This window comes from Mustela lutreola, chromosome 17, assembly GCF_030435805.1.
Source record: "Mustela lutreola isolate mMusLut2 chromosome 17, mMusLut2.pri, whole genome shotgun sequence".
Classification (NCBI taxonomy): Eukaryota; Metazoa; Chordata; class Mammalia; order Carnivora; family Mustelidae; genus Mustela; species Mustela lutreola.
Genome location: NC_081306.1, coordinates 366,394 through 387,618, shown reverse-complemented (window position 1 = coordinate 387,618; position 21,225 = coordinate 366,394). Strand labels below are relative to the sequence as shown.

General features: G+C 48.7%; 2 protein-coding genes and 1 non-coding gene across 8 annotated transcripts in view; 1 reads left to right on the top strand and 2 right to left on the bottom strand.

Annotated features, from left to right (window-relative positions):
• Positions 1–4,496, bottom strand: part of PRSS36 (serine protease 36) — a 31,940-nt gene extending 27,444 nt beyond the window's left edge. For both annotated transcript variants that reach the window (XR_009349265.1, XM_059154878.1), the window contains exon 1: positions 3,768–4,496. Coding sequence is in view for 1 of the 2 variants with exons in the window: in XM_059154878.1 (XP_059010861.1) it covers positions 3,768–4,317 (550 nt within the window). In the remaining variant the exon portion in view is untranslated. The remainder of the gene's footprint in view (positions 1–3,767) is intronic.
• Positions 4,024–14,830, top strand: FUS (FUS RNA binding protein). Of its 5 annotated transcripts, none has more exons than XM_059154883.1 (15): positions 4,024–4,109; positions 5,512–5,536; positions 5,629–5,780; positions 6,701–6,842; positions 7,044–7,234; positions 7,436–7,643; positions 9,278–9,312; positions 10,813–10,845; positions 12,030–12,133; positions 12,533–12,662; positions 13,176–13,277; positions 13,393–13,516; positions 13,841–13,941; positions 14,257–14,404; positions 14,630–14,830. In XM_059154883.1, exons 1-15 carry the CDS (start codon positions 4,097–4,099, stop codon positions 14,667–14,669), a joined length of 1,548 nt encoding a protein of 515 aa, XP_059010866.1. In that variant the 5' UTR covers positions 4,024–4,096; the 3' UTR covers positions 14,670–14,830. The 5 variants fall into 5 exon arrangements, with proteins under 5 accessions (XP_059010866.1, XP_059010868.1, XP_059010865.1 ...); XM_059154885.1 differs by having other exon boundaries at positions 6,698–6,842; XM_059154882.1 differs by lacking the exon at positions 4,024–4,109 and adding an exon at positions 5,120–5,321.
• Positions 14,831–16,235: 1,405 nt separating this feature from the next.
• On the bottom strand, positions 16,236–16,352 carry LOC131820232 (small nucleolar RNA SNORA32). Its single transcript, XR_009349546.1, has one exon. It is a non-coding gene; the product is annotated as a small nucleolar RNA SNORA32 (small nucleolar RNA).
• Between the last annotated feature and the right edge of the window lie 4,873 nt (positions 16,353–21,225).

Below are 21,225 nucleotides of genomic sequence, written 5' to 3'. Positions count from 1 at the left end.
ACAACCTCTCCTAGAGACACAAAACCCGAGGGAGGTACACACAGAGGCCCTCCCTATCCTGCCCAAAGAAATAATAAAGCATTTATTTCTTTCTTGAAGCCATATACCTTGAAGGATGGGTGAGAGAGAAAAGGACTTTTACTCACGCCTACTATGTTCCAAGCCAAGTTACAGATGACTTGTAAATGGGAATATCATTTGGTATTTACAATTGGTCTCCAAGGTCACTTTCTTCTATTCCTGTTTTGAGTGATATGAAGTAGCGGAGTCTTTTCATGCCTCGAGGCCTCTGCTTAGGATGGTGTGGGTTTCGTCCTACAGAATAGCTATTTGGGACTGAGTGAACTTCAGGTCTTGGGGTGCCTGGCTGGCTCAGTTGGTAAAGCACACAACTTGTGACCTTGGGGTTGTAAGTTCGAGCCCCAGGTTGGGAGTAGAGATTACTTACAAAAGAGAGAAAAAAATAAGAAAGAAAGAAGTTCAGCTCCTGCTCCTTTCCTCAACCCTTGAGGCCTGCATTGGCTGCACTGGCCTGGAGGAAGGGGTGCTTTTCTGTACTTGCACTGCAGGCTGCAAGTGGTCCAGGTCTGGCCCAATGCCAGAACTCCACCGCTCCCCACTGCCCCTCAGGCTCCTGAGAAGAGGGGCATTTTCAGCTCTCCCTTCTGAGCTTTGTAGACAGGGCACCAGCCTAAGTGCAAGGCCAGGACAAGAACCCAGTCAGGTGGTTTCCTCCCTTTTTCTGTTCTTGCTGGTCTTGGGCTGACAAATCCTTTTTCAGCTGGTAAACTCCTCGGTGAAATGTCATCATCTCAGGGAAGGCTGGCCCATCACATCCTACTCACTGCAAAACGGGTTCCCCCTCCCGCCCTGGTGGTCCCCCTGTAACACCCTTTCAGCAACTTTGCTGGCCTGTTCTGTAAGTCAGTTTCTTTTTTGAATTGGTCAATATACATTCATAGTAAGAAATTAAAATATAAAAGAGGATCTAGGGAAAATTGAGTTTTCTTCATACACTTGATGCCAGGTGTCTCAGATTCCTTCCCCAGAAATAACCACTTTTCTTCCAGATATTATATGCATAAAGACACACACGTGTATGTCAGTTATTCATTCTCCCTCTTCAAGCCCCAAATGATAGCATAGTACACACATTGTTCAGCAACTTGCCCCCCCACCCCCACCATTAATAATAGAGCTTGGGTATTCTTCGTTATCTGTGCGTTTAAATCCACTTCATTTTTTAAAAAAGATTTTATTTATTTATTTGACAGAGAGAGATCACAAGTAGGCAGAGAGGCAGGCAGAGAGAGAGAGAGGAAGCAGGCTCCCTGCTGAGCAGAGAGTCTAATGTGGGGCTGGATCCCAGGACCCTGAGATCATGACCTGAGCTGAAGGTAGAGGCTTAGCCCACTGAGCCACCCAGGCGCCCCAACCTCTGCCCATTTCTTGATTGGATTATTTGTTCTTAACAACTGAGCCACCCGGGGACCCCAATTTTAATTTTTTATTTTAAATTTTTCAAGATTTTATTTATTTGAGAGAGAGGAGAGAATGAGAACAAGTGAGCATGAGAGGGGGAAGGTCAGAAGGAGAAGGCAGACCCCCTCCTGAGCAAGGATCCCGATGTGGGACTCCATCCAGGACTCCAGGATCATGACTGGAGCTGAAGGCAGTCCCTCAACCAACTGAGCCACCCAGGCGCCCCCAATATTAATTTTTTAAAAAGGTTTTATTCATTTATATGATGGGCAGAGATCACAAGCAGGCAGAGAGGCAGGCAGAGAGAGGAGGAAGCAGGCTCCCTGCTGAGCAAGAGAGCCCGATGCGGGGCTCAATCCCAGGACCCTGAGATCATGACCTGAGCCAAATGCAGAGACTTTAACCCACTGAGCCACCCAGGCACCCTGTCATAGTTTAGTTACTAAGTCTTATCATAGTATTACTCTATTAAAAATATGTGTTAGATATATAATATACATAAAATGATCATTATTAGATATTAGTTATGTCATTAAATTGTTTATTTTGTACACTAATGCATCTTCAGTGCCCAGAAGAGTGTCTGGAACACTGTAGGTGCTTAGTAAATATTTGTTGAGTGATTAAAGTAATGAGTCATTGACTTCCTTTTGTCTTACTCCCTTTGTCTACTCCCTTGTCCTTCCAGTGGGATAGGTGACAAAGTGTTCAAGAACCAACAGGGCCTAAATCAGGAACTTTATTTTATTTTTTTAAAAAGATTTTTATTTATTTATTTGGACAGACAGAGATCACAAGTAGGCAGAGAGGCAGGCAGAGAGAGAGGGAGAAGCAGGCTCCCTGCAGTGCAGAGCGCCTGAGGTGGGGCTCGATTCCAGGACCCTGAGACCATGACCTGAGCTGAAGGAAGAGGCTCAATCCTCTGAGCCACCCAGATGCCCCTCAATCAGGAATTTTGTAGAAGTTGTGGGCAGGCCTAGGGCATAGTCCTCAATTGTTTCTCTAGGATAAAGTGTCAAATCTACAAAGGAAGTTCTGGAACCCAGGTCAAAGGTAATTTGAGAAGGAAAATCTGCTTGGCAAGTGTAACAGGATTAATTTCATTTGTCTTGTTTTATTTAATACTTTAAAATTTCTTTCTCTAGGCCAGGCTGATTAGAGTGCAAGTTGCACGTTAGTTTGAATTCCAGTTTTTGTCCTTGTTCACAAGGAGTGAACAGGCTTCAGAACACTGCAAAGCGTTCACGTAACAAAAACAGTGTTTTGCAGCCCCACAGACCTGGACTGGAATCAGGTTGAACCCTCAATCACTCTACAGTCTGGACTGCACTTGGCCTTAGTCTGACGTTTCCTGTACCTTTACTTTCTTCACAAGATGGTGATGGGAAAGCAATCAGTTATCCTTTCTTCCCGTAAGATTTTATTTCTTGAAAGGTTTGGTTTATTTGGGAGGGAGAGAGCACATGAGCAGGCTCGGGAGCCGGAGAGAGGAAACCTCAGGCGGACTCTGGCTGAGCACGGAGACAATGTGGGGCCGGGTCCCGCCACCCTGAGCCCACCCTGAGCCCACCACCTGAGTGGAAACCGAGAGTCCCGGGCTTAACTACTGAGCCAGAGAGGCGCCCCTACAGATTTTATTTTAAGTACTCTCTGCACCCAGCATGGGGCTGCAGCTCCTAACCCCAAGGTCGGGTCACACGCTGCACTGAGCAGGCAGCCAGGCGCCCCGATGGGGGATTTTGAAAGCACTGCAACTCCCCGTAAGTGCAGGCAGTGCCGGGTCTGCACATCGGCCGCCTGGCAGGGCCTCCCAGTCAACGGAGTAAGGGAGACCCCCACCCCAATCTCCACGCTGCGGTCCAGAAGGCCCGGGCGCCCGCGTCCCGTCGCCAGGCGAGAGGCTTCGGGGGGGCGGGTCAGTGCTGGACCGCGCCGGGACTCGGGGGTCCCCGCAAACGCCCTGTTTTCCTTCGGGTCAACCGTCACCACCCGCAGCTCCGGGCGGGCGCCGGGGAGACCCAACCGCCGCGGACGACGAGGTGGAAACCGAGACGCGAGGGGTGTGCGCTCGGGGAAGGAACGCTTGAGCCAGAGCGAGGCTGGAGCGGGAGGCCCCGAGCGTCTGCGGCGGCGGAAGCGCCATCCCGAGTGAAAGTGGGGCCCAGGGCGAGGGGCCAGAAGCGTCCCGGTTCCCGCCCCGCGACTCCCGGCTTCGCCTCCAGCGGCGTCCGCGGACGCCCTGGGCCCCTCGCTCCGCCCCCGAGGCTAATCAGACCGTACCATACCTTGACAGGGGTGGGGCCGTCGTGGGGAAGTCCTGCAGGGCGAGTCGCAGGGCTCTGCCAGGAAGAGCAGGGTTGCACGTGTTGCTCTGGCGGGTTTCGGCAGCGCGCTTCCCCTGAGTCGGCTCGAGCCCTCCACGACCCCGGAGGAGCGGCGGGAGTCCGCGCGTGCTCCCCCCTCGCCCGCCGCACTTGGTGCGTTCCGCCGCGGCGCGTAGGCGGGAGGCGTACTTAAACCCCGACGCAGGAGGCGGGGCCGCTCAGTCCTCGAGGCGGCGGTGCTCGGCGGTGCTGGAACCTCGTCGCTGGTCGGCCTGTGCGCGTGCGCGGACATGGCCTCCAACGGTAGGCGAGGGCGCGAGGCGGCGGCGGCGTGACAGCCCGGGCTTCGTTTCCTCCGAGCCCGGCTTTTGTTTTTCGGTGGGACCTGGGCGGCGGTCGCGCGGAGGGTCTTCCCGCAGCCCTGGCGGGAGGCGGCGAGAGGGTGGAAGGGGGAGGCCCGTGTCGCCATCTTGTTTCGCTCCCCCGGCGCCTGGCGCGGGGTGCGGGGCATCTTGCCTTCGCAGTCGCTTCACGTGACATGGGATCTGCGAGGAACGCCGCCGGGGGGTTGGACACGGGAGACACGGAGGGAAATGCTCGGCCCGGAGCCCGCCTTCCCCTCGCTCCCGGCCGCGAGCTCGGCCCGCTTTGTCGCAGTGCTGCATCCGGGCACTCGGCGCGCGCACGCGCCCTGCTGGCCCCGCCCCTTCCTCGCGGCGCGAACCCCTCCCGCCGCGCGGTAGCCCTGCTTTTTGTCGCGATACCCTCCGCCGGGGGCTCGGCGGCCGCGTCCGGCCTGGGCCTCGCCGCGGGTCCCTCGGGAAGGGGCGGGGCCGCCTGGTTCCCGCCTCGCTGGCCGCGCGGCCGGGGGCGGAGGCCGGGCATCGGGGCCGTGCGCCCGCCTAACGGTTTGCGGGAGCCCTCGCGGGGGCTCGTGAACGGGCGTGGGACGGGCCCCGCGGGTTCTGCCCCCCGAGTTTCCGCTTCCTGACGGGGGAACCGAAAGGAGCGGCCGCCCGAGGCCACACCCTCTCGCGGCCCTCGGCCCTTTCCCGCGGAGGAGCCCTTGGCTTCCTGGCCCGAGACGGGCCGGTCTGCGGGTCGGGCCGCCGTGGCCGAGACTCCGCGCAGCCCGGGAGGGCAGCGCAGAGGAGGCGGCGCCTTCGGACGTCGGGCTCGGGACTGGGGCCCCGTGGGTCGGCCTTCCCCGGCCGCCGTCGACCCCTGGCCTGTGGATCCGGGAGAGTCCCCCCGTCCCTGGCTTTGCGCTAACGCCCGCTTGGCCTCCAGGACGGGGCTGTGCCTCTCCTCAGGCCGTGGCCGACAGGGCGGAGGCCACACCGGCGCGAGTGCGGCCTCCGGCTCGACGGCGGCGGGACCGCGGTGACCCTGCAGAGCGGGCAGGAAAATGAAGTCCGTGTGCGTGTGTGCAGTTCGGACCCGAGTGGAAGTTTCAGAGAGTCGTAGTTTTCTAACCCGATCCCATGGTTTCCTCCGCTAGCGCTAGGACTTACGGTTTGTGAAGGTTTGGTTTTCCTTTGATTTCGTTCCGTTCACCTTCCTTGGGGATGACCTGCCAGCCTGTCCTTCCTCTGCCAGGAAGCTGTTGTCTGTCTTGCAACGCGGCCGGGCGCGGGTTGAGAACCTTAGTTCTGTTGGACTCTAGGGATGGCTGAAGGTAACGAAGTTGTGTTTTCTCTTGCAGACTATACCCAGCAAGCAACCCAAAGGTGAGTGTCATGTCGGGGTCTGCAGGTGGTCGAGTGGCAAGGGGTGGCCGAGGTCAGACCTTTTCCTGATGGAACCGCTACTCTCCCTCTAGCTATGGGGCCTACCCCACCCAGCCTGGGCAGGGCTACTCGCAGCAGAGCAATCAGCCCTATGGACAGCAGAGTTACAGTGGCTACGGCCAGTCAGACACTTCAGGCTATGGCCAGAGCAGCTACGGTTCTTCCTACGGACAGACCCAGAACAGTGAGTCTGCTGCGGTGGGCTACCCGCCTCTTCCTGTTCTTTGTGAACGTAGCTCTTCTTGATCCAGGGCAGTGCTGACATGTTGGGTTTCTCTCCACTTAGTCTGTAACCCTTACGTTTGTGGAGTCTGCATCTTTGCAGACAGACACTTAATGGGTGTGTAATTCTGGTTCCTTTTATTTTTGACTTTTTAATCTTCCTGTTTATGCGCCCCTTTTCCCCATTTCCCCTCCGCAGTGAAACGTGGGGGAGAGAAAGAGAGTTTTAGGCTTTTCATGGAGGGAGGGGGTGATTTTCATTAAGATGTTTGAGTTTAGGGCGCCTGGGTGGCTCAGTGGGTTAAGCTGCTGCCTTCGGCTCAGGTCATGATCTCAGGGTCCAGGGATCGAGCCCCGCATCGGGCTCTCTGCTCAGCAGGGAGCCTGCTTCCTTTCCTCTCTCTCTGCCTGCCTCTCCATCTGCTTGTGATTTCTCTCTGTCAAATAAGTAAATAAAATCTTTAAAAAAAAAAAAAAAAAGATGTTTGAGTTTAGGCTACTATGTATCGTGATGATATACAAGGGGTAGAATTTGCCCTGAGGTCCTGATATGTAAATAATGTGGGTTGCGTTTGTTACTACACATGTGTAAGCAGGTTAAAATGTTAATGAATAGGACTTTCTTGGGTCATGATTAGTAGTGGTCCTGAAGACTGGCTTCGGGCTGGGTGGGATGCGAGTGGCACTAATTAATATTGATAAGTTAGTATTAGCTTTACGGTGGAAAGGAAGGGCATCCTCCACCAAGATAGGAAGGATTTCCAAGCGGCTTTTAAAAGGCTGACTTTCCAAGTACGGGGAGCATTAGGATGTATATGTTTTCTTCAGCCCATTTTCTCGCTTTTCTCATAGTCTTTGTGACTTTTCTTTTCCTCATAGCAGGCTATGGCACTCAGTCAGCTCCCCAGGGATATGGCTCAACTGGTGGCTATGGCAGTAGCCAGAGTTCTCAGTCATCTTATGGGCAACAGTCCTCTTATCCTGGCTATGGCCAGCAGCCAGCTCCTAGCAGCACCTCGGGAAGGTAAGAAATTTTGAGGGGAAGGCTTGGAATGTGCTTAGGAATGGTGCATCAGCAAAAGGAGCAAGTAGGAGTAATTGTCGGGGGAAGGGGTAGGAATCTTTGAAATGGGGGTTGGGTACAGAGGTGGGGTGTGCAAAACATAAAGTTGTAGATCTGCTGGCATTACGATTCTGTTTTTTTTTTTTCTTTCTTTTTCCTTAGTTATGGTAGTGGTTCTCAGAGCAGCGGCTACGGGCAGCCCCAGAGTGGGGGCTATGGCCAGCAGTCTGGCTATAGTGGACAGCAGCAAGGCTATGGACAGCAGCAAAGCTCCTATAATCCCCCTCAAGGCTATGGACAGCAGAACCAGTACAACAGTAGCAGTGGAGGTGGTGGCGGAGGGGGTGGTGGAGGTGAGGGGTCTTTAGCTTTGTCTCCTCTCTATTTTCTGTAGAGGTTTATATGCACTGCTTGGCCCCTTGCCCTTAAAGGTTCTTAAAATTTCTGCATTCTTGTTTCTCATCTGGCTTTATTTTCATTGTCTTCTATCTTTTGGCAGTGTTTAATGGCAATGTGCATTTTTTTTGTTTAAAGAATCCTTTCTCTCCTGACAGGTAACTACGGCCAAGATCAGTCCTCCATGAGTGGTGGCGGCGGCGGTTATGGCAATCAGGACCAGAGTGGTGGTGGCGGTGGCTACGGGGGAGGCCAGCAGGACCGTGGGGGCCGCGGCCGGGGCGGTGGCGGTGGTTACAACCGTAGCAGCGGTGGCTATGAACCCAGAGGTCGTGGAGGTGGCCGTGGAGGCAGAGGCGGCATGGGGTAGGTGTTCTTGTGAGCCAGGGAGTAACTAACATCAGTGGGGAGTGTGGAGGGTTGCATGAATCTCCCTTGAAGCTCAGTTTCTTAGTGCATGATTAGTTTTATTCTAGGGATCTATGAGGGTTTGGAGTTGGGGGCATTGGTGGTTTCTTTGTACATCCCCATTTTTTGGAGAGCATTTGGGAGCCCGAACTTGTTTCCCCCACACCTCTGCATAGAGATTTGAGTACTGACACTTGTATATCCAAAGAAAAGGGCAAAAAATACATAAGTGTATATGGATTGGGAGTCATTGATATCCTAGGCAAGAAACATGGAAGTAAAGTCTACTTTTTCTGCAAAGGAAACCGATGATCCCACTCCTGGTAATAGGGAAACTTGTTACATGTATTCCCATGTGTCCTCTAAAGGAGTTGTTAATGCTTAACGTGATGACTTCAGCTTCCAGGAGTTGGCTTCTCTTCCCGTATTCTGTAGTCATTTGAATCCATGAGCTTGATTTGTAGTAATTTTGACTGGCAGTAATGATTTTGTGTGTGACTCGGTTATGGGGCTGTCTGAAGTGTGCAGACTTTCTGGACAAAATAACGCTTGACAGTGGTGTCTGATCTATTCGCTCCACTGTCCCCTTCCCTGGTTACTTGTCCAGCTGGACCTTCTCTTTCTTCCCCTTCCCGCTGTAGTTGATTTTGAAGAAAAACCTTAGATTTGATGTTAAAGCATTGGTCAAATCTGTTGGTAAATATGATTGGAAGGACCCTCCTGTGTCTCCCTTTGAAAAGGGGGGGAATGTCAGTGTGTTAACTCCTTTTTTGGAAAAAGTAGGTTTTTTAAATGAGGTGGTATGTGGTAAGTATTCAGAGGTGGGTGGGGGCAGTCTCAAAAACCGTACAAAAATAAGGAAAACTCTGTTGTGTGCGTGTGTTTAATGCAAAACTTTAAAAAGAAAAACAACTGTTATGTGACTGTTAACTTGCTCTGCATTTTATGTGCCACAGGTATGAAAGGTGACATTGCAAAATACTCCGCTCTTCTCGCAGTGTAGAAGGGGTGACCCCGGGGGTGGGGGGCAGATCAAAACCAGCTCAGTAGTTAGGGTAGGGCTTAGCTGAGTTTGTCTTGCTTTAGGGGACATTGCTTTTGGTTTTGACTTTTTATGGAACGGGGTTGGGTCTGCTTGCTGCTTTCAAAGCAAAAACCACAAAAATGTGTTCAGGGCTACCCCAGCCTGGTGTGAAATGTCTTCTGGGTGAATTGGGGTAGGGTTTTTAAATCAACTACTGGGTTGTCAACCACTCACGACAAGAGGAATAAACATCTGCTACGTCGGAAGAACAACCAAGGAAAATGGGTCATTTTTTTTTCCAGAGGAAATAGATACATAACCTTTTAAAAGCAAAATCCTTAAAAACTGTGTCTGAGAAATTGCACACGTGTGTGTGACATGCTCAAAGGTCAGACAAGGGGTGGTCAGGAAGGGGAATGTATTTTAGTAGCCACTTGTATCTTTTTTCCCAAAACACCTACCCATGTTTGGGGAATGTTAAACAAAAACAAAAACAAAACAAAACAAAAACCGCCCTTTTGTAGCCGTTGGAAGCTTCATGTCCTTTCTTCTAACTTGTCTTCTCCAGCGGAAGTGACCGTGGTGGCTTCAATAAATTTGGTGGTAAGTGAACAGAGTTTCCAAAATTCCCAACTCCCAGCAATGCTTTGTCTGATTGTTCATTTGCAGATGTCTTAGCGTGTTTTAAATGTCAAAAGGTTTTGAAGTGTCCAGAACCACCTCCAGAAAGGGGTGGGGTAGATTGCCACCTGCTGCCAGATGTGTGCTAACCCTGGAGGCAGGCGGGGGAAGACTCCGCAGTCGTCTGGTGCCAAATTGGTTTGACCCAGGTTAAAAAGAGGTGTTCAGAAGGCCTCTGACAGGAGTGTTGCCACCTCTGGCACTTAGTGACCACCATTACGAAAAACTGGAGAGTGTGTGCTGGAACACATGGTGCCAACTTGGCTTTAGGATCTTTTTGATCAGTGTGTCCAAGGTTAGTGTGTGTGTGTGTGTGTGTGTGTGTGTAACAACCTCCAACAAATGTTTTAATTCTGGAAGGGGGATGTGAAATGCTGTCCTGCCCTGAGGATGGTGAAGTTGGTATATATTTATTATATATTAAATGCTGAATGGTGTCAATGCAATTCTACATCTACGTGCTTAAACTCAACTAAGACGGGCAAATAGAAACTAGCTCTGGGAAGGAAGGTGTGGACTACTGTACGACAAGAAAGGTTTGGGAGCATGTGTGGCTCATGGGAAATAACCAGGTCTTAACAACACAAACTGAATTCATGGAAAAATGGCAAATTTGAGAAGTCTCCCAGTAAGCTGGAACTTTTCTGGTTTGGTTAACTAACAAAAAGGTTTCTTGATTTGTCTCAACATTTAAAGCCAAAGGCTCGGGTTCATGATTTAGGTGTCCATTGAGTGTGGGTACACTATATATGGTGGATTCAGATAAACTTCGGTCAAAGATGGTCTCTGGAAAAAAAATAGAGGCTGCATTATGGAAATAAGATTTCTGGTCTGTTCCCTGGGACATGCTTTAAAAATACAATAGTTATTATGTATGTTTTTTAATTTTCATGTGGTTGGGGAAACAACACGGTTTTAAGAATGGTTTGTAAAGCTGAAATTAAAAATTGTTCCACAAGGGATAAGTGTCTTTGGTGTTAAAGTTTTGGAGAAACTGGACGGATGCATATCACATTGCTGGTGGTGAGCCCGTTTCTCTCTGGGGCGAGAGAATAGGGCCAGGCTATGAGTTGGTCTTGTTAACTGCAATGGGTCGTCTCCCTCCTGACCCCCCCAGTCTGTGCTGAGGACATTTCCCAGCCTGAGCTGGGGGAGGCAGAATTTTCTGAAGTGTGGAGTTGTTCCTGTGGGGATTCAATTACATACAGATCTTAAGAAAAGGGGCTTGTGTCTTCCCCAGCCCTGTCTAGGATTTTCTCTGGGTAGGCAACCCAGGACAGGGTTTGGATGAGGCTATGAGCACTTACCTGATAATTTTGCAAGAATGTGAATTGGTGTTAATTTTTTTCCTTATCTGTCTCTTCCTGTTGACTAACAGCTTCTCTTGTTTGTTTGTTTTTTTTTTTTTTCATGTCACTTAAGGCCCCCGGGACCAAGGATCACGTCATGACTCCGGTGAGTTCATAGCTGGCATGAAAGAAGAGCTAGTGTGGTATTGGGACTTTTTCCTGGGCTGTTCTTGGACACTTCCAGAAATCTGAAAAAGCAGGGGTAGAGGGGTGCCTAGGTGGCTTGGTTGTGCTCAGGTCCTGATCCAGGGTCGTGGCGTCAGCCCCACATTGGGCTCCTTGCTCTGGGGTGGGGTGGGGTGGGGGGAGTCTGCTTCTCCCTCCGTCTCTGCCTGCCATGCCCCATTTGTGTGCACTGTCTCTGTCAAGTAAACACAGTCTTTAAAAAAGAAGAGGGGCCCCTGGGTGGCCCAGTCGGTTAAGCATCTGTCTTTAGCTTATGTCATGATCCTGGGGTCCTTGATATAGATCCCAGGGTTGAGCTCTTTGCTCATCTGGGAATCTGGGAGTCTGCTGCTCCCTTGCCCTCTGCCTGCTCCTGTCCTTGAGTGTGTTCTTTGTCAGAATGAATGGATAAAATTTAAAAAAAAAAAAAAAAAAAAAAAAAAAAAACAGGTGGAGAAGGAGGAAAATGAAGGGAAGGGAGTTCAGGTGTCGTCATGATCAGGACTGATCTTTAAACGAGGATCGGAAGGATCTCCTCAGTGGTTTCTTTCCCCAGCAACTTAGTAGGTCTGGGAGGATCCTGATAATCTGCATTTCTAAAAAGTCCCAGGAAATGGTGATATATTTGTGTGTAGACCATGTTCTGGTACTGCTGATTTAGAGCAGTTTTAAAAATGTGGATCATGACCAAACTAGTAAATGCAAAAGACCCATAAAGGGAAGGATTTAGTCTCTTTTGGTGGTGTGTTAGATTTTAGTGTAAAAAAGGTTTCTTATCTTGGGTCTTTTGAAAATCACAAACACTGTTGTACTTAGTGTGTGATCTTGCAGTGAACTCCTGAGCCCTGGGTTTCTTCTATGGATATTAACACATTTCAAGGGATAGTTCTCAAAAATCACATTTAAATTTGTGAAATGGCTTAGCATATAGCCACTTAAATAATAGAAGGGTAGTGGGTTTTTCCCCTTCTTTGTCTTACCTTAAATCAGATGGGTTTCTTCAGAATGTTTTTCTTTGAAAGTTTAATATCCGGTATTAGAGTTGGGTTAAGAGTCACTGACTCGTTTTACCTTTGCTGGTTTTCTTCAAATTCACATTTTGTTTTTTTTTTTTTGTTCAAGCAGAACAGGATAATTCAGACAACAACACCATCTTCGTGCAGGGCTTGGGCGAAAATGTTACAATTGAGTCTGTGGCTGATTACTTCAAGCAGATTGGTATTATTAAGGTACTGTAGAACATGGCGGGTGCTTTTCTGTTGGTTCTGCAGGCTTTTAGATCCCACACATTAGTAAAAATAAAAGTCTTAATTGTTGTCCTCTCAACTTGGTGAGGAAAGAATATTAGATGTTGCCATTTTCTAAAAGGAAAGCACACTTCACACAGGAAAACGTAGTTATTAAAAAAAAAAAAGAGTTCCCTAAACTTTGTAGTTTCATTGGTAAACATAAAGTGAGAGATTGTTGTAATGACTTGAATTCAAGGTACATGTGAGGTAGGAGACAGTAACCGGGCAGGGAGGAGTCGAAATACGGCCATGATAAACCTCAGGTTCTTGAGAAGGAAGGTGGAAGGTGGGTTGTCCCATCATCTGAGACTCACGTTCTCTCATGCTGCTTTTTTTCAGACAAATAAGAAGACAGGACAGCCCATGATCAATCTGTACACAGACAGGGAAACGGGCAAGCTGAAGGGAGAGGCGACAGTGTCGTTTGATGACCCACCGTCTGCTAAAGCAGCTATTGACTGGTTTGATGGTGCGTATGAGGAGGCTGGGGGCAGCGGGTGGAAGGTTAGGGCAACTAGCCTTGGGAACCAGGTTACATTTTGAAGGTTCCTTTTGTGTCTCCCAGCACTTTCTTTCTGCTCCTTTAGTGTCTTTACACTTGACCATAACACAGGTGTAGGGCTGCCTGACTCCTGTGCAGTTAACAAATCTGTATATAACTTGACTTCCCCAAAACTCCAATCATTTGCCTCCTTTTGACTGGAAGCCTTAGTAATTAGTTGATAAACACATAACTTTGTGTATTGAATATTGAACTTGAGACAGGTATAAAGAGAAAATTCATTCAATGTACTGTGCTGTATTGAAAAAACTCTGCATGTAAGTTCTAACGCATGTTCAAGGGTAAACTGTTGTCTTTGGTTTATATGTCATCTGATTGTAAATCTTTACAGGAAGGTGGAGAGTCTGGGATTGTACTACACTTGCTTTTGGATCCACAAATCTTAACAAAAGGTCTCTTTTTATATCTTTACCTTATTAGGTAAAGAATTCTCTGGGAATCCTATCAAGGTCTCATTTGCTACTCGGCGAGCAGACTTCAATCGGGGCGGTGGCAATGGTCGTGGAGGCCGAGGGCGAGGAGGTGAGCTGCTGCTTGCTGCTGGTGGGAGAGGTGGTGGATAGAGGAAGGAGAGGGAAAGGAGGTTCGGCTGATGAAACTCGGAAGGGGAGCAGACCCATGTTTCTGTCTTTACTAGGACCTATGGGCCGTGGAGGCTACGGAGGTGGTGGCAGTGGTGGCGGTGGCCGGGGAGGATTCCCTAGTGGAGGTGGTGGTGGCGGTGGCCAGCAGCGAGCTGGTGACTGGAAGTGTCCAAATCCGTGAGTGAAACCTTTTTTTTCTTAGTCCTGTAAATGTGTGCCATTTGATATTAGAGTTGGGATGTTTCTAGACAGACGTCAAGGTCACAGCGAGGGGGATGGATTTGGCTGAGAGCTTACCTAATTAAGGTTGTTAGAGTGGGAAAGCTACTACACTGGGTTCAGTCTGTAGTTTTTGTTCCTGGTTCTGCTCCTGAGAAGCCTTTTTTGCCTTTTTGGAGGCCCCTGTTTATTCACAGTTCGCTCTAAGGTCACTGGACTCTTCCTGATTCCTGGTCTTGTTTACTCCCGCCCTTGCAAACTAATTTTCTGTCTTTTTCTCAGTATATGTGAGAACATGAACTTCTCCTGGAGGAATGAATGCAACCAGTGTAAGGCCCCTAAACCAGATGGCCCAGGAGGGGGACCAGGAGGCTCTCATATGGGTAAGAAGGGACAGAGCTGATAATGAGGAGTTGGGATCACAAAGCCTCCCCACCCCCGTGAAGATTATTTATTATAGGCGGGAGGTAGGGGAAGCAAGCCAGCTCTACGCTTAGTGTCTGTGCTCAGTGTGGAGCTTGAAGCAAGGCTCAATCCCACAACCTTGCCTGGCCTGAGCTAAAACCAAAAGTCAGATGCTTTTAACTGGCTGAGCCACCCAGGTGCCCCAGAAAGCCCTTCACTTGAAGCAGGGAGGTTACAGGAAATGTAGAAAGGATTTGGGGGTCATGTGGTTTATCCTGTTTCTTTTGTCCTAGGGGGTAACTATGGAGATGATCGTCGTGGTGGAAGAGGAGGCTATGATCGGGGCGGCTACCGAGGCCGAGGCGGGGACCGTGGGGGCTTCCGAGGGGGCCGGGGTGGTGGGGACAGAGGTGGCTTTGGCCCTGGCAAGATGGACTCCAGGTAAGACTCTAAATTAAATGAGGGCTTGACTGGAAATTTGTTAAACCGAAGTGCGGTATGGAGGGAGGGTGAGAGAAAGACCTTGGGGAACTAGTCTGTAGGTGACGCTTACATTCTTTACTCGTCCAGGTGAGGCCTTTCTTGGGAGTGGGTTCGCAGGGGTTTGGGGGGTTGGGTGGATGGAGAGGCTGGCAACTCCGATCTAACAGATGCTCTTTTTTGCAGGGGTGAGCACAGACAGGATCGCAGGGAGCGGCCGTACTAGCTCGGCTCCTGACGTTCTGCAGCAGCTTTCCTTCTCGTACCCAGTGTCCCCTCATTATTTTGTAACCTTGCAACTCCTGATCACCCACGGGTTTTTTGTGTCGGACTATGTCATTGTAACCGTACCTCTGGTTCCCATTAAAAACCATCGTTTTAGTTAAATTTTTTTCCTCTTCCCCCTCTTCACTCCACTGGAGGATTGGTATCTGGGTCAGGAATGCGGGGAGCTTTCTTGTTCAGACGGTCCTGCCTAGCAGGCACCGGGATAATTTGTTTCTGCTTAGCAGGAACTGGAATAAAGTGTTTGATACTTGGTCCAGGGGAGAAAAAGTCAAGTGACATCTTTGAAAGTAGAGATTAAAACTTTGCTCTAATGGCAAAAATTGGATGCGTGACTGGGGTGAGTGAAGAGCACGCGGTGTCATGGCTGTGGCCCTGTATGTTTACTGTGTGCGAGTTCGTCTTTTACTGCATTTATTTACATGCTGGTCTTCGCTTACTACTCTGTCAGTTTGATACCCTTTTTAAGGTTCTTGGCTCTTTTGACACTTTTCTAAGGGTGGGGCTCAAATTAGATTGGCTTTTGGGGCAGTATTCAGATGGACAGTTTTCAGATTCGCCAGCGCATAGCTAGCTAAATTGGATTTTTGGGACCTTTAGGATGGAGTGTGTACCTATTTCATGGCAGAGGTTCTGTGGCCTCAGGAGACAGGAGAGGCAGGAGGCAGGAGATGGAGTGCATGGGTATTTGGCTCTCAGAATCAGAAGATGGTAGAGCCAGGATTGAGGCCTAGTTTTAGGAATTTTCATTCCTTAGCATTTGGTTCTGAGATCACTGTTCTTAAAGGGGACAAAATGCTATCCCAAAACCTTCATTTGCTTAGGTCTTTTTTTTTTTTTTTTTAATTTTAAAGCCAGTAAATTTTTATTTAAGGAGTTTTTACATGTGATTCTTTTCTGCTGCCAGTCGCTGTCAGTCACCATAGTTCCTCCAAAGTCAGAATCATAATCTTCAAAATAATCCTTTTTTTTTTTTTTTAAAAGATTTTATTTATTTATTTGCCAGAGAGTGAGCGAGCACAGGCAGGCAGAGTGAGAGCAGAGGCAGGAGCAGACTCTCCACCGAGTAAGGAGCCCAATATGGGACTCGATCCCAGGATGCTGGGATCATGACCCGAGCTGAAAGCAGCCGCTTAACCAACTGAGCCATCCAGCTGTCCCCAAAATAACCCTTTTTAAAAGATCTTGATCAATACACAGTTGTCACTGTCACTCGTGTATAACAGGAACATAAAGTAAGGTTTCATTTCCGGAGACGATTATGTAAACTGAAGCCAGCCTCCCTCTACTAAATCTGTAGTATTACAAGTTGCATGGTTGTTAGCAACATAGAAGGATTTAGCAAAGGACATCTGCAAGTAGAGATCTAGGTGTGTACTGTTCCATATACTAGCTGTGTATGGTCAGATGAGAATATGAAATGCGACCATTACTAAATCACGTATGGCTTGTGTTAAGTTTATACTGGACGGTGCTGATCTAGGCCATGGAAGTAGAACAGTTGATAAAATGTTCCCAATAGGCTGAGTGCTAGCAAGGAGGAGAAAACCTAGTGGGAAGTTGTTTTTATGGTTGTGTCCACAGCAAATGAGAAACTGTGTTCTCAAAGCCTTGGTAATGACTGTCATTTGCTTAGGTCTTAAAGAGGTTGCTAAGTTTGAGGGAAGAGGGTTGGGAATGAGTTGATAAGGTTAGCTGGGAAAGGAAAGTAGAGGTAGGTAGCTCCTTGCAGTTGAAGGGGAGTGCTCCTCTGCCCATTTTCCTGAAGATGGGGCTTGGGTAGGAGCTATAAGGAGACTGATGCTTCATATCCTGCCTAGACTTAGGGCTGAAATCATGGTATTTTGAAGTTTAGGGAGGGTGTTGGAGATAAAGGGTAGGGCTAATGAGTTAAAACCTTAGACATTTACCCTCTGCTTTACCATATGGCTTTCCTGACTCCCCAAATCTCTTTTTTCCCCCCTCAGCTAAGAGTCTTGAGTTTCGAAGACTTTCTTTGACCTGTCAGAAGCCTAGCTTGTGGAGTTCCTGGGACTCTTCTTTGGGAGGTGCTTCCTCTCTGTTCAAAGTTGTCAGGTGTGTAGAGAAGGATGCTTAAATCTGGTGACAAGGCAGGGGAGTGAGTTCCTTGTAAAACGTAGTAGTTATTTTGTCCTGAGTAAGGATGCTTAGTAACCAAGAGTAGGTTGAGAATGGCTGAAGTTCTTCCAAGCAATCCTTTGGTTTGGCTATTGAATTTGGTACATGTGAGAAACGCTCATTCAGAGCCAAGGATGTGGCAGTTCTTAGTGTGATCAGGCTGCCTTTACTGTTGCTTTTTTTTTTTTTTTTTTTTTTTTTTTAAGGATTTTATTTATTTATTTGACAGAGATCACAGGTAGGCACAGAGGCAGGCAGAAAGAGAGAAAGAGAAACCTCCCCGCTGAGCAGAGATCCCCAAGCAGAGACCCCCATGCGGGCTCAGTCCCAGGACCCTGGGATCATGACCTGAGCTGAAGGCAGAGGCTTTAACCCACTGAGCCACCCAGGTGTCCCGCCTTTACTATTTCTTTGATCTCTTTGCTTAAATGATTGGTTTGGATGACATTGTTTCTGCTTCACCTATTAGAGTTCTAGTGTTAGGGTTCAGTTGCGGTTCCCGGATCCCTGCCGCAGGGGGTGAAGGAGCTCCTTGTGAACTTGATTACTGACTTGGCACTGTTAGTACTACAATTTTAACATTCTTGAAAGGGCTTAGTGATTGGCCTTGATTGCTTTTTTTTTTTTCCCTAAATTTTTAAAGCTCTTTATTTGAGAGCAGGAGAGCCACGAGCGGGAGGAGGGGCTGAGGGAGAGGGAGGCCAGCAGATTCCCGAGTGGGGCGCCTGATGTGGGGCATGGTCTCAGGATCATGACCTGAGCCAAAATCCTTCAACTGACTGAGCCACCCAGGTGCCTAGTGATTGGCCTTGCTTTTTTCTTTTTTAAGATATTATTTATTTATTTGACAGAGATCACAAGTAGGCGGGAGGTGGGGTGGGGTGGGAGCAGGCCCCCCTCCCCAAGCTGAGCAGAGAAAGGAAGTAGGGTCAGGTGTCTGACTTATGGGTGAATGGGTCTGGGGGCTTTTCCAGGACAGTGGACGAAGGTGGAAAGACCAGCAGAGGGAGTTGGTTTGGTTCTGAGCAGCTTGTTCCGGTCTCAAGCTCATTGGGCTTGTGGAATTTGGACCCTTTCTGTTTGTTGGGTTGCCTTGTAATAATATCCTGGCCAGGGGTAAGCAGTAGCTAGTTCTGTTTTCTCTCATGGGTGAGCATTTTAGATTTTGAATCCTTTGTTTTCTTTTTTTTTTTTTTTTTAAAGATTTTATTTATTTGACAGAGAGAAATCACAAGTAGATGGATAGGCAGGCAGAGAGAGAGAGAGAGAGGGGGAAGCAGGCCCCCCGCCGAGCAGAGAGCCCGATGCGGGACTAGATCCCAGGACCCTGAGATCACGACCCGAGCCGAAGGCAGCGGCTCAACCCACTGAGCCATCCAGGCGCCCGAATCCTTTGTTTTCTAACGAATACATTAATCTTACTGAAGTATTGAAAACAGCCTCCTGTCTTGAAAGCATTAGGAACAATTTTGGATAGAGATGATCAGGCTAAGAGAGGAGGGAGTATGGTGGTGGGCGGGGAGAGGTCTGCTCACTGCCTCCTTTGATTTAGTTCTTGGCTAGGGTCCAGACCCAGTGAGACAATACATTTTACTTCTGTGTATTTCTTCATACTCCACTGGATTCTCTTTTGTTCCTTGGTGATGTGCTATGGATTTTGTCATCAGATCTCGTTTCCACACTAGAATGCAAGAGAACCGACGCTTAAGTATTAGCTGAAGGATCCCATCCGCAACCATTCCTGCCCAGTTTTTCCAGAACTTCCTTTGAGCCCTCAGTACTTGGTCTGTTTCCTCTAATCTTTATTATTTTATTTTATTTATTTATTTTTTAAAAAATTTTATTTGACATCGTGAGAATGAGAGAGGAAGTAAGTATAAGCAGGGGGTAGTGGGAGAGGGAAAAGCAGGCTTCTCGAGCAGGGAGCCGGATGTGGAGCTCAGTCTCAGGGCCCTGGGCTCATGACCTGAGTTGAAGGCAGACCCTTAGTGACTGAGCCACCCTGGTGTCCCTTCTTTGTTATTTTAAAATTTTATGCTATTTTATTTATTTAAATATTTTATTTACTTATTTGACAGAGATCACAAGTAGGCAGAGAGGCAGGCAGAGAGAAAGGGGGAAGCAGGCTCCCTGATGAGCAGAGAGCCCGATGCGGGGCTCGATCCCAGGACTCTGAGATCATAACTTGAGCCGAAGGCAGAGGCTTTAATCCACTGAGTCACCCAGGTGCCCCTTAAAATTTTATTTTTAAGAAATCTCTACACCCAGTGGGGCGCTTGAGTCCCCATGCATCAGGAGTCACATGCTCTTCTCATTGAACTAGCTCAGGTGCCCTTCTCATTTTTAACATCGTATCTTGAAATAATTTTAGACTCAGAGGAAGAATTATTAAATTTATTTTTTAAAAGACTTTATTTGACAGAGAAAGCCAGCATGAGAAGAGGGAAGGTCAGAGGGAGAAGCAGACTCCCTGCTGAGCAAGATCCTGATGGTGGGACTCTACTCTTTGGGACTCCAGGATCATGACCTGATCCGAGGGCAGTCGCTTAACCAACTGAGCCACCCAGGCCTGTATTAAATTCATTAGAAGTTGTTTCACCTCTGTGAAATTCTTTAAAGATTTTACTTGACAGAAGTAGGCAGAGAGGCAGGGAGAGAGAGAGAGGGAAGTAGGAGCCCTATTGAGCAGCGAGCCTGATGCAGGGCTCGATCCTAGGACCCTGAGATCATGACCTTAGCCGAAGGCAGAGGCTTAACCCACTGAGCCACCCAGGCGCCCCTGAAATGCAGTATTCCTGGTGCTGATACATAAGAGCCAAAGAAGTTGAGTCAGGTGGATCTTGCCAACACTTTTGACTTTCTGGGCTTGTAGAAATTATTGGGTCCTAAAACTCATGGTGTTAGTAGAAAAGCTTTTTTTAAATTAAAAAAATTTTTTTTAAAGTTATTTGACAGGGAGAGCAGGAACACGAGCAGGGGGAGTATGAGAGGGAAAGCAGGCTTCCTGCCGAGCAGGGAGCCCGATGCAGGGCACGATGCCAGGATCATGACCTGAGCCAAAGGCAGACGCCTAATGACTGAGCCACCCAGGCACCCCTAGAAGAGCTTTTGGAGGGTGTTCCTGGTACTGAAGCAGGAATACTTGAGGAAAGTACTTATGAGCAGGAGTTTGGGTCTGGAAATAGTGCTCCGTGCCGACAGTGCTCTTTGCTGTTGGACAGTGGCTTCTGTCCCTAAATTTTGGGGCTGTAGTGCCAGAGAGAAGGGCTTTTTTTTTTTTTTTTTTTTTTTTTAATTATTTTTAGAGTGCAAATTTGGGGGGGAGGGGCAGAGAGAAAGGGAATCTCATTGAACCTGCTCAGAGCATGGAGGCTATTACCCTGAGAGTGAGACCTGAGCCAAAATCAGTTTGATGATGCTGATGCCCAACTGAGTGTATCACGTAGGGACCCAGAGAGAAGGGTCCTCTAACAGAACAGTTGAGAGCCACTAGTGTGAGGAGTAAAGGCAGGAGAGGAGCTGAGACTATCCTTGGGTTAAGGGTTTTGGATTCTCTGTCCTGCAGTGGGACCCAAATTAGATGGTTCACGTGAGCAAGGAGGGTGAGCGGGATGGGTGTGGAAAGAGGAAGAGCGCGGCAGCCTTCCAGGTGGCGTTCCGCGCGCACGCCTCAGGGTGGCAGTGTTGCCCAGCTACACCGATAACACCCTGTAGCTCGCACACTGCCCGTGACCCTAGGGTTCAGCTGCCACCCCTTAAGGGAGTGAGGTTCTGCCAGGTCTAGATGGACGGGGCTTCTGTGTATTTTTTTTTTTTTTTTTCTTTTTTTCCCAGAGTTTGAGAGGAGGATGGCCTATTCTCTTTACTGTCTCCCTGAGTAAAGAAGCACATGCACATCCTGATCATGGAAGGCCTCAGCAGACCTCAGATGGTGGAGCCAGATCCCCTCCAGCAGTGTGTCTTAAGCTGAACACGGGAATCATTTGGGAATTTTGTTAACATCTGGATTCTGATTCACTGTGTCGATCCAGGTGGGACAAACGTTCTCTGGCCGTTTATGTTGCTTCAACTGTACGCTAAGATCATACCTTCCAAGTTTCGCAGAGATTCCTTTTCTGCGGTTTCCCTGTACCTTTCCTGTGAAGAGCTTGGCTCTGTAAAACTTTCTGTATAAATGGTGCTAGTTAGGAGCGAAGCTAAATGTCACCTTACGAAAGGTTGGGTCCTGCTTACAGATTTTTGTTCAGATTAGCACAGTCTTCGCCAACATTAGCTCTTGTTCTTCTTTCCCCCTTTTTTATTTTTCTAGAAAGATCTATGGGGCACCTGGGTGGCTCTGTGGGAAGTGCTTGCCTTCG